The sequence below is a fragment of the Macaca mulatta genome, chromosome 1 (genome assembly GCF_049350105.2).
Source record: "Macaca mulatta isolate MMU2019108-1 chromosome 1, T2T-MMU8v2.0, whole genome shotgun sequence".
Classification (NCBI taxonomy): Eukaryota; Metazoa; Chordata; class Mammalia; order Primates; family Cercopithecidae; genus Macaca; species Macaca mulatta.
Genome location: NC_133406.1, coordinates 126129525 through 126142272, shown reverse-complemented (window position 1 = coordinate 126142272; position 12748 = coordinate 126129525). Strand labels below are relative to the sequence as shown.

The 12748-nt window shown below is 50.3% G+C and overlaps 1 protein-coding gene across 3 annotated transcripts in view; it reads right to left on the bottom strand.

Moving 5' to 3' along the window:
- Window positions 1-12748, bottom strand: part of SYT6 (synaptotagmin 6) — a 64256-nt gene that overhangs the window by 9975 nt on the left and 41533 nt on the right. For all 3 annotated transcript variants that reach the window (XR_013399551.1, XR_013399557.1, XM_015148734.3), the window contains one exon: window positions 2713-2833. Coding sequence is in view for 1 of the 3 variants with exons in the window: in XM_015148734.3 (XP_015004220.3) it covers window positions 2713-2833 (121 nt within the window). In the remaining 2 variants the exon portion in view is untranslated. The remainder of the gene's footprint in view (window positions 1-2712; window positions 2834-12748) is intronic.

The following is a 12748-nucleotide window of genomic DNA, read 5'->3' as shown; positions in this document are numbered from 1 at the left end:
TTCCCCTGCTCTACCTATTTCCATACATTCCCACATCAGAGCAGATTTCCATATCGTGAGGCTTGGAAAAATAGAGGCAGAGCCACTTGTCCCATGGGCCACTGAGCAAATGCCTTAGCAAACTTCCCCAACTCTGTTCACCCCTACAAGGCATATGCATTTTTTTAAAGAGACAGGGTCTTGCTGTTTTGCCCAGTCTGGTCTTGAACTCCTGGGCTTAAGTGATTCTTCCACCTAAGCCTCCTGAGTAGCTGGGATTACAGGCATGAGCCACTGTGCCTGGCTGATAGGAAATTTATAAAATTCAGTGTACATATTTCCCTTGCAGGAACCCACACTTTCACCAGCATCCATGAAGCCAAGCAGACAGATGACCGTTCCCTAGGCTTTTCTGGGGCAAAAATCCGTGGTTTCTAGTGGAATGCTGGCCCCAGATGATCTTGGAGGTCCTTTCCTCTCTAACAGCCTATGATGCTCTATGCAGCTGAGGGAGGGGACACAAAGACCAGCAGTGTATTTCAGCCTCATTGTCATGGGAGCCATCAAAATTCAGCATTTAGAATGCACTCACCACCCCTTTGTAGCATACTGGTCCTTATTATTATTTTGTGCTATTTTTAGTGTCATGGTTCTAGCAGATAGGCTTTGAGAATTGATTCAGGGCTAGTTTAGATCATGGAGAACAAGAAGATCCTGGGTTTTAGACGTCAATGCCACACAATTCAAGAATAGGCAATTAATAAGCTCCATTCACTCCCCAGCTTAGTTCAACATCAAATAAGTCTGGGCTGAGGGCAACCTCAAACTCATCCTCAAGAACAGGAGATCTAGTTCGAGAGGCTCCTAGCCAGTACACCCCCACTGCTTCACCCTTGGACCAGGTTCCTCATGCTGTAAATTCAACCATCCATTCTTTCGATATCTATTTATTGAATGCTTACTGTGTTTTATCCACTGTTCCAGATACTTGCTTACATCAATGAACAAAATAGACAGAAACCTGTAATGAAAAGAGGACCCCTGGATCTTCAGAATCAAGCCAAGGTTTAATAACAGGTTCCAAACCCAGGTCAAAAAGAGGGGCAATTGTGAAAGGTAGGTTAGAAATTAGCATGAAAAAAATCTCACACCCCAAACTCTCTGATTCAGAGCAGCTTTTGTGATGACCTCAGCAGCTTCACCATAGGCTTTCTCTCCAGCACATCAATTTAATTACGCCAGAGAAGAGAGTGTGGGGACTTAGGCAGCAAAATCCTATTTCCCTCAGCAGCCTTGAGAGTCTTCAGTGAATTTTCTTCCCTGTTATGCACTTATTTTGGTATTAAAATGAAATCTACATTGGCTGTACTTTAGGGGAAGCTGACTTGCTGCTGCCTAAGCTTTTCCCAGGCCAGAAGAGGTCTGTTAATCTCTTCCCTACGTCCTGATGTGTGTGGGAAGCTCTGAGGGACTCAGAGCTGCAACAAACACTTGTTACTCTAGGGTTTCCTGACCACCTTATCCTGAAACTTCAGTTTTCAAGGCCTGATACCTCCTCTTCTTCCAGCTGCACCAGGTTACACCTGAGCCCAGGTGTTTCTGGCTCAGCCATCACCTCTTTCCAGCAACTGATTATACCCAAGACTCAAGCTACTCCTCTGTTATTTCCAAACTCAAATACCTTCTTCCACAACTTAGGGGTTTTCCAGCAAATAAATAAAGAATACAAAGCAAATATGAGGAAAACTCTTTAATATATTCCCAGCTAAGTTCAGAAGCAACTCCTCAGTGGTTTTACGTTGGTAATCTGAATCATCGAGAGTCTCTCGAGCAGGAGGGCAGGGGATCTAGGGAAACAAACTGAGCTTTTTTCCACATTTGCAATTCTGAGTGCAGCCCAGACTGAGAGGCTTCACCCCATTTCACTCCTCAGAGAAGTCTGAGCTGATGAGGGAAGGAGGCTCCCAAGACTCAAGTTACTCCTCTGTTGTTTCCAAACTCAAATACCTCCTTCCACAACTTGCAGAATTGTAGGGGAAGACTCAAACCTCTGACACTACGTCCATCCTGCAGGTTGCTGTGCAGCCGCCCCCAAACAAGCATTTCCTCTGTCACTAGAATAGGACTATATTTCTATGTTCCTGCTGTACCTAGCAGCTTTCTTGGTGCTGAGGCTGAGGCCAGGAGGCCTGCAGTAAAGCCTCAAATACAAATGCATTTTGCTTTTCAGTGGATTTGTTTCCTTGGCTCAGTGCACAGAATTGCTGCCATAAGCCTGCACGGACCGGCAAACATTTACACGCTCAAACTTGACATAACCCTTCCGGAAGTCCTGGGGCCTCATATAAATAAGAAAACTTATCCTTAAGGTTTAAATCCTGTATATTTAATTCTTATTATCTCCCTCTTCTAAGAGAAAGAATGACAGCAATAGATGATATCTACTGAGTGCTTATACGTGTAAGACACCATTCTGAACATTTACATGAATTAACTCATTTCTCCTGAAAGCAACCCATATAAGATATTGTTATTCCCACTTTTCAGACTAGAAAACCAAAGCATTTACACAGCAAAGACATGGCAGAACTGGAGTTCGAATCCAGGCAGTTTGCATCCAGAGCTGGTGCTTCTATTCTAAGAATGCTGATAATTCTTTCCCCTTCTCCCTGAACATCCTTCCAAATCCTAATGTCTGGGCTGCTGGCAGGCCACTCGGGTTAAGAGAAGTACCTGAATAGCCTGTGATGTCCATCGCCTTGAGGTTCCGACACTTAATCACCGTGAGGGTGAGCCTGCCTGCTGTGGGCAGGTAGCAAAGGGAGAACATGATCTCTCCCAAGTCCACGCTTTCCTGCAAAGAAGCAGACAAGAGGGCAGATGAGGGGCTTGCAGACCACGGGCCTCATGTCCTGTGCAGCATCTGTTGGGGCTCTCTGGGGTCAGGAGGAGGGTCTTGGAGACACAGTGCTCTGTTTTTAAGACTAAGGGACTGGCCTCCTTGCTGCGAGTAACCGGGTATAAAAGGCAATGGAAACAATATTGCCTCTTCAGTACAATTTGCCCCTTCCAATATTCCCTCTCAATATCAACCCACATTCTGACCCTGGTCCTTGCCGTTCTGCCTTTGGCCTGACTTGCTCTCTGTGTGCCCCTTGGCTTCAGCCTCCAACCACCAGCCCCTTTATGGCCTCTTCCTGTTATCCTCCAGCTCACCCTTCTCAGTCACTGACCCCCTTGACTTCCTGCCCATCCAGGCATGTGGTCATGACAGTGTCCTGGACAAGACACATGCTCTAGTCTTCAAGTGTCCCCTCTCCCAGCAGGTCTATGATTCTTTTCTGCTTCTGCCCCTCAGTGCAGTAATTCTTTGTCAATCACAGCCAACCAAGGAGACAAACACCTGGCACCCCATCTGATGGCAAGTGTTTGATGCTAGGCCTCAGGTCCACTTTCTGTTTTCTCCTTAAATGTGGTCATCCTTTAAAAATAAACCCAGCTACAGAGCACACGCTCTGCTGCCTCTCCTGCCCCCAGAATCATCGTGGCCAGGGATTCCTGGAAGTTTCTGAGAGAATAGGAAAACCTCAAAGACAGTAAGCACACCCATGTGTGGCATTAAACAGTGCCTTGCCAGGTTGCTTCCTCCATTTGATGAAGGAGGGCGCTGTCATGGTGAAGCCTCCTCCCGCAGGTTTGAGGAGGAGCTCCAAGATACGGAGAGGTTTTCTCTCATAGGGCTCCCAGAGTCAGGTTTGAGGAGGAAGAGATCAGGGTTTGGGGTGATTTCAGATGAGGCCATCCATCCACCCATCCATCCATCCATCCACCCACCCACCCACCCATCCACCCATCCACCCATCCACCCATCCATCCATCCATCCACCCACCCACCCTCCCATCCATCCATCCACCCACCCATCCATCCATTCACCCACCCACCCATCCATCCATCCATCCATCCATCCATCCATCCACCCATCCACCCATCCACCCACCCACCCACCCACCCATCCACCCATCCATCCATCCATCCACCCATCCATCCATCCATCCATCCACCCATCCATCCATCCACCCATCCACCCATCCACCCACCCATCCACCCATCCATCCACCCATCCACCCATCCATCCACCCATCCATCCACCCACCCACCCACCCATCCATCCATCCATCCATCCATCCATCCATCCATCCATCCATCCATCCAGTAATTCAGTCAGTCAACAAATATTTATTGGTCACCTGCTATGTGCTAAGTGTTGATCTGAGTGCTAAGGATAGAGGAGAGAACAAAACAGACAAAAACCCCTGCCTTCCTGGAACTTAAAAAATACATTTCAACTTAAAAAAATAATTTCAACTTTTATTTTAGATTCAGATTCAGAGGGTACATGTACAGGTTTGTAACATGGGTATACTGCGTGATGCTGAGGTTTGGGGTACAGATGATCCTGCCACCCAGGTAGTGAGCATAGCACCCAACAGTTAGTTTTTCAAACCTTGCCCCCTCCCTCCCTCCCAACTCTAGTAGTTCCCAGTGTCTATTGTTGTCATCTTTACGAGTGGAGCTTACATTTTATTAGGGCAAAGGACAATAAAAGAGGTAAGTACATAAGTTAGTCAAAAGTATCAAGGAGAACAAAAGGCAGAGAAGGGGAATATAAAATGACCAGCAGGAGGCTATAGTTGTTGAATTTTTAGCCAGAGAAGGCCTCTCTAAGGAGGTAATGACTTCCGGGAAAGAGAAGAGTTGAGGGTGACACCAGAGTTTTGGTCCATTCTCCTTGCAAAGAGCCACCCTCTCCTGGAGACCCCGACAGCCTGGTCCCCTTGGAGAATAAGCCAAGGCCCTGTCTCCCCTACCTCCAGAGTCTGTGCTCACCACACTCTCCTCTAGGCAGCCCTGACACCCCACCGCTTTCCTAGCCCCAGATTTGTCTTTTTGTCCACACCCCCGAAATAAAGTCACCCCCCAAACCAAATTCTAGGAACAGCAGGTGAATACCCCCAGCTTCCCAAGAAGGGCCTGGCTGGGGCCAGGGCTGGGCACACTGTGGAGACAGCCACCCCTCCTGCACACAGAACCCCGTGGCCTCCACAGAGCCAGCCATCCCACACCAGCCCCTGTGGAGCGCCTCCATGAAGATCACTTCCAGCTGTGAGGCTCTCAGCAACTCTGTGAGGCAGGCTTGTTGGCATTTTCCCCTCCATTTCACAGACGAAGAACTTGCTCAGGTTTATAAACCTTGCCAGCTGCCTGGACTCGTGACTCTCGGGAGAGTGGTCCTTGCACTCCACTTTTGAGCAATGCCCTTCCAGCTCACCTAGGAAGCTGCTCAGGGGAACCCTCACCCTTCTGCACCTTGGCGTACACTCCATCCACTTGTTCATTTGTGTTTCCATTCGTATTTACAGAGTGCCTGCCAGAGGCACCATGCTTTGTGGAGGGTATGCAGTCCCCACTCTCGAAATGCAGATGGTCTAGTGGGGCGTAACCAGTTAAAAGAAGGTGCTGGAGTCCCCATCTTGCTCAGGTGCATCTCCTGGCTCCCTAGACCCCTAGTCAAAAGAGACACACACAGCAAGTGCCCCGTGCCCTGGCATGGGTCCTGCGGCAGCGGGCAGATCAGCATCACATCTGGCTAAATATTCCATGTCTCACAGAGGCACCGAGGTATAAAGAGAAGCCCCTTTATTTCCCTTAATAACCTCTCAAGCCCCAAGTTACTGAAACCCTTTAGATTCAGTGAGCACAGTACTAGGAACCAACCCATTGCACATGGACTGTGTGCCAGGCCTCTGCTAAGTACTTGGCTAGACTATCTTGGTGAGTCTTACCTCAGCCCTATGAAGTAGGTGCTCTCTCTCTCATCATCCCTATTGCACACAGGAGAAAATTCATGTTTGGTGAAGTTAAATAACTGGCCCAAGGCTGAGTGACTAATGAGCGCTTTGGTGTGAGATTTTCATATATCAGTGCCACTGCTCAAACACCTTCAGTGGCTCCCCTTGTTTGGCTTCTGGGATCAAGGCTCATCTTATTGCACTTCGGGTTTTCAGCAACTGGGCCCTGTCTTACCTCCTCACCTGCTGCTCTCTCCCTTCTCTATGCCAACCCTCCGCTCCACATGGCTGGTATATCTTTGGTCCTTTTTGCCAAAATGCCTCCCCTTCTCCTCTTGGCTTGGATACTCCTATACCTACATCACGCCCCCACACCACACCCCCATGGACCCTCGCCCAGGGTCCAGGCCACAGTGAGCATCTCTCCTCAACACCCCTGCAGGCTTCCTGTCCTCGAACAGCTCCCAGGAGTCACCAAGTCTCCTTTTCCCTGTAGCTGTGTCCCCCAGCATCTAGTGACAAGAGCTCCTTTTGTGACAGGGTCCTTGCCTTGCACCTGCTTGTGCTTCAGCGTGCCCAGAAGGACACAAAAGCAGCTACAGAAATGCTCGCAGAAAGGGGCGCTTACATGTTAGTAAAAGAACTCTGGAAGGAGTGGTTCTTCGCGCAGTGTTATCATCGAGTCAGGGCCCTGGGAAGAACTCTGGAAGCTCCTGTGGCCCCCCTGAGAGGGAGCGAACAAAAGGCTGCTGTCCCCATTTCCCCACCACCATGTCCTACAGATGCGGAGTTGCCTGCACTTTCACAGGCTGTCTCTTTTGGGGGAGTCTGAGTTTATTCGTTATGGACCTGGGAGGCTTGCCTCGGGGTATGAGAGGTCCCTCAGGGTAAACAGCATCGCCCCAGGCTCTATGAACTGCTGTCAAGGATGGCTCCCTCCAGGGGAGCAGTGAACCGCAGACCTCCTGGTTTTTGCAGGACGCCTGCTCTTTCTCACAGGACTGTGGCAGCTGGCGACATGCAGGTGCTGAGTCTGCAGTGTGGTGTGGCCCCTGCACCCAAAAGTGAACTGCACTCTCCATCCATGGGCACAGCCGGGTAAAAGGACTGGCCCAAGATCCCACTATGACCTGGAGGCAGGGAGGAAACCAGGGCCAGAAGACAAAAGCCTGGCTCTGGAGGCTTCCTCGGGGAGTGGCTGGCCCTCACGGGGCCTGGTGGCAAGTTAGCAGCTCTTGGTTCACTGTTCTCCTGCACGTACAAGCAGCAGAGGACAGGATTATTTAATAAGGGAAAATAAGCAGGTTAATTCTGAGTAAATAAGAGATGAGAGCTAAGCAAACAGAGAGGGTCAGCAACTCCTGGTAGTCACTGTCTCTCTCTGGAAAGCCAGGCCCCAGCTCAGCCCTCACCAGGTCCTCTCTCTGAACTACCCTCTCTCAGGAGGTTTCAGTCAGATCCCACATGGCTTACCAGCCTTTTATCCTCATTAGAGGTGTTTGAGACTTTGGACTTCAATAAAACGATGGGTGACCAGGGGCTTCAGAACAGCTAGCACATTATTGCTTTCATCTTCACCTGCCGTCAGGAGAGGCTGCCTTAGGGCCCCTGACTGGTAATGAGCTCTCTGGTGCAGGAGAGGTCACTGCTATCCAGAAAGCAGTAGAAACCAGCATAGCCCTCTAGACTGCTAACCTAGAAGCTGATAGGGTAGATCAGAGCTCAGCAGCACTGGCTGAAAGTCTTGGCTAGTGCTTGCAGGAGGTGGACCTGCTGAAGGGAGGGAGCCAGGATGTTGGCTTCTGGAGAAATCTGTCCTTCAGTGCAACCTGTACACTTGATGTCACTGCCCATAACAGTAGCATTCTCCTTGGCTGCAGTGCCCAGGGTGTCTGGACAGTAAGAGATTCTTAAAGGCTCACCTATCTATAGCCCAACACTGCACTCCCTGGTTTCCCAGAGGCCCCTCTGCAACAACTGATTAAAGCACTTCTCTCTCCTTGATGCAGTCACCTAGTCGGGGGCATAGAAAAAGATATCCTATTTGTGGGCTGCCCATGAAAGGGCAGTGAACCACGAATCAGGAGACCTGGACTTTAGACCCTCTGCCCCCAGTTAGCTGTGAGACCTTGAGCAAATCGTTTCCCATCTCTGGTCCTCGGGCTATAAAATGTAGGGGTTGTTCTAGATGAGATGCTCTATCCTCAAGGTCCCTGCCAGCCATGAGAACCCAAGATTCCAACTGGAAAATCTATCAGCCATCACCAACTGAGATGACCCAAGGATGCTTAAGTGGTGTCTATTGCCTGTCTCAAGGAGTCTAGCAATTTCACTCTGAAATTCAAACGCTCCCATTTTTTTTAGTCCCCATTGCCCCTCAAACGTTTTGTTCTTCTCCAAGGCCAGCCATGTTTCCTCCTGAATAAGCAGTGAGTGGCGTCAGTGCCTCTGAGTCCATCCTGGGAATGCAGGCTAAGCAAAGCAAGAACAATGCTTCCCCATTTCTTACAGAACACTTCTAGTCTCTTAGTCATTAAGTGGCTTGTCTGAATCTCTCATCATCAGCAGAGAAGCATCCGCTACACTTTCAGGAAAGCCAAAAGAGACCTAAAAAGATCTCAGAAGCACTGGGCAGGAAGTGCTGTTAAGTTCCCCAGGGGTTGTGGGAGGGTAGGGGGGCTGGAAGAGAGATAGGGTGGAAGCCAACTGGACTCCAATGGCTAAATAAACATTCACTGAGCAACCCCGCATTATGGGCCTGGGGCTGTGTACTGGGGGTACAGAGATGAGTCATATGTGGAAGCCAGATACGTGGACCTGAGCCAGCCCCCGTGATATCTCCTCCCATAGCAACACAGGCCTCCTCTCTGAAGCGCACGCACTACAACTATAACTTTTATGTTGATCTGGGGATTACATGATGAATGCCTGTGTTTCTCACCAGATTGTATGCTCTCTGAAGGCACGAATGGGGTCTGGTTTTATTCATCCTTATACCTCTCATGTGTAGCCCAGTGCCTGATGTGTAGTAAGTTCTCAGCAAATACTGGTTAATGAACAAATGGTTGAGAATGTGGATTTGGGGTCAGTCAGATCCAGCTTCCAGCTCTCAAGACTATGAGAGGTTAAGTACTCCTAAGAGAGTAGCGTGGCTTACTTAACCTTTCATAATCTTGGCTTCCTAACCTGTACAGTGGGATGAATATAGGACTCACCTCTTAGGGTTGCCCTAGAGATTAAATGAGGTAATTTGTGCAAAGTGCTTACTTAGCACAGTGGCTGGCACAGAATAGGTGCTTAGTAAGTATTGGCTACTATTATGATTATTACTACTATTATAAAGCGCTCATGGTCTTGGAAGAGGGGCAGGGGAGAGAAAGGCATATCAGTAGGTAGTACTGTTTGGTTTGATCGGTGCAGTAATAGAGGTGTGGACAAGATGGGGGCATGCAGAGCAAGGAACAAGGAACTCAGTCCCAGATTTCAAGCTAGGCTTCCCAAAGAGGGTGATATTTGGTGGGATCTAGAAAGGTTAGTAAAAGTAGATTTCTGTCAGAAAAAAACAAGCAAGGGCTTTTGCTTTTTTTCTCTGGAGAGGGATCAACAGTGCCTAAAGACATGGAAAGGGCAGGGAGTGTTCAGGGCGCATGAGAGGTTCCCTGTGGCTGAGAGCATGGTGATGACAGGGGCTGAGAGCATGGTGATGACAGGGGCTGAGAGCATGGTGATGACATGGGCGGAGAGCTCCCAGATGAGGCTAGAAACAGGGCCCCAGGCAAGGGCCAGCCTTGCTTGCCTAGTAGCCCATACTTGGGAGTTTGTCCATGATTCTGCAGATGATGGGAGACTGGGTCTACCCCTGTCCTTCCTTCTCTACTTCCTATTCAGTCCAGTGTGTCACTTGCAACCCAGACACCCACACCAGAGACCATTTTCATGTGTGTCATTCATTTGTCACACAACCACTAAATGTTGGAGGATCTCGAGAGACAGTAATGATAAGACAGACAAAGTCCAGGCCCTCCAGGAACTCGTATCTAAGGGAGGGAGACAAAAGTACACTCAGCAAGATGGTACCCAAGGGCAGCGAGGGAGCCAGGGACCTGACCAAGGGTAGTGAGTGGGTGTGGGGCCACTTTACTCAGAGTGGTCCCGAAAGATGGGGAGGAGCAGCCAAGAGTGGAAGGAGAGCTCTCAGCAGAGGGGCTAGCAAAGAGTGCTGCAGGTCTGGCTGGGGGAAGCAGATGGTGGCTGTGGTACCAGAGTAAGCAAAGGGTAAGAGGGAGGTCAAGAGAGGACTTGGAAGTGATTGGATTTTGCTTCCTGTGAAAAGCAGAGCCCTTGGAGGACTTGCAGTAGTTTGGGACTTCAGCAGCTTGTAAAGAATGGGTGGCAGGGGCAGGGTGAAAGTGAGCGTGAGCTCAGATGCTCTACGCCCTCCACGGCTACTCAGTGCCCGAGCTGCACAGCTTCTCGCTTCTGAGTGTCCCCAAACTCTGAGGCCCTCTCCTCCCATCTCCCCTGCACTACCTCAGCTCTGGCCTGCACCACCTCTGCCAGATCCCTGCAGTTTTCTAACTCCCCCTGCCCACCCCCTCCAATCCATCGTCCTTGCTGTAACCAAGAGGTTGCTCTCCTGCTCAGAATTCTGCAGTGGCTTCTCATTTCACACTTGTTTTGTAGTTGGAAAGCCTCTTCTTCAAATGAAGTATCATCCAAAAGCCCAATCACACGCAGCAGCTGAAGAATGGCTCAGAGACAGGGCGCCCAGAGTACCTTCAACCCCTCGGGCTACCTCCTCGGAACTTTCAGGAGTCGGCATGAAAAACCACTAATTCACAGAATCACATGGCATTCAAGCTTCTTCACGGGGTGGCCCTCGCCTTTCTAGCCAGCCTCACCTTCCACTGTTCTGCCCCAGGTGCCCTACACTCCAGCCATAATAACCATAACATTGAGTGTTTACTATGTGCCGTCCTGCCCTAAGTGCTCCTATGTATGATGTCATATAATCTTCACACAAGCCTTACGAGATGGCTACTATTGTTATCCCCACTTTTTACCTGCGGACACTGAAGGACGGAGAGGTTATGCAACTGGCCCAAGGGCACACAGCTACTAAATGGCACAGCCAAGATGTGGACAGAAGCTTGAGAGTCCCCACTTTCAGCCACTACACCATCCTGCCTCTTGATGACACCTCCCCACTAAACGCTCCAAGATCTTTCCCACCTTCATGCCTTCGTCTGTTCTTTCTACCGCCTGAAGTAACCTCTCCATCGCCCTGACCATCCTGGACAACTCTTATCTTCCAGGCCAGCTGTCCTGTCACCTCCTCTTGGGTCACCTCCTTTGACTCCCTTGGTCTGGCCTGGGGCTGTGCTCCCATTGCTCTTGGGTGGTAAAGGCCAAGGGAGAAATCTCACAACTGCCCCAAGGCAAAGTCCGGACTTCCGAGAGGAACCCGGCAGGATGTGCTGAACTGCTGGGTGAGGGGCTGCAGGAGGAGAATGGAGACTGATGCTCTGCCCGCCCCATGTCCCCATGGCTGGCTCAGCTCTCGCCTGGGAGAGAGGAGCTGTGGGAGTGGGCACTCCTTCCCAGGGTGCCGAGAGGGGGCCCCTGCTGTGAACACCAGCCTGGGTGACGTGAGTTGATTCCCTGCTCCTCCTCAGGCCTGGACTCCTAGGGCTTCAGCAAGAATGCTGGGGGTGGCTGGGGTGGAAGGGCGGGATGTGTCTGTTGTGACGCTCAGGGCTTCCTGCTGGGTGCTGGGGCAGGTTCTGTTTGTTCTGAGTTCCATGACTGCTTTTACTCTCAAGTGCTTCTCTGCCCCAAGGGCCTTGCAGCATTATGAATAAATGATCAACCAGAATTGAGGCTCCTTAAACGAACTCAGTATACTCCAACTTCACTCTGCAGTGTGGACACAGGGCTAAGGACTGCCCCGTGGAGGTGAAGGCACCCCCAAGCCGGTGTGGAGCAGCGGTGCACGGAGGATGTGGGTGAGATCCTTGAGTCTGGGTTTGTCCTAGGGACCCATTGAGACTAAAGCACACCAGCGGGAAGCAAATGTTTCTGCATCTGAGCATCTTCGGAGAAACAGATGGTCTTATTTAGGAAACTTTTTCTCAGCCTCTCCTTCGTGAACCTGCCCTTGAAAAGAGGCTTAGTATTCCACATGCACCATTACTTTTGGGCAAATATCCGTGAGTCAGAATCACACTGGGAGGTGCAGATCTCTTCCTAATGACTTTTTAAAAGGTGGGTGGAGAAGAAGAGGGTCTATGAGAGGTTGGAAAGGAGCTTGAGGGGAGTGGAGTTTGGAGAAGTTTTAGAAGAGATGGCAGCAGTGCCTGGTCAAGCCAGGAAGTCTGTGCCGTAGGGTGCTTGTGCATGAGAGCCCAGAGCCGAGGACCTCACTTCAGATCTGGTCCTGCCACTGTCATCTTCATTAACCTCAGGGGCGGTGGGGGTAGTAAATGGTACATTAATGAAGTTAATGATGAGAATCCATCTTAATTTCTTGCCACAAGTTGTCCTGCCACATGGCTGTCAAACAGCTGCCAGTTTCTCCTGGGGAGAGGGCAGGCATCTCAGTGGTGAGAGATCTGCTATCTGCCCCTGGCAGGGCTGTGGGGGCTGGGACTCTCGGCAGGAGGGGAGATGCCTTGGTCCTGGTTTCCAAAGGAGTCTCCTGGGGCAGCTGAGGAATGTTTCTTGCAAACAAGTGCCCTGAGGGGGGTGCCAAATAGGCAGGGCTTTGGTCTCAGCCAAAGGCACATGCCTGCACTGCGTGACAGTGGCTTTAGCTTCACCATCTCTTTGGGGACAGTCACCCTGAAGATTAAGGTCTTTCCCCACCCCCTGCCCCCCACACTTCAGAATCTCTGGGTCTTGCCATGGCAAGGTGTTCCGT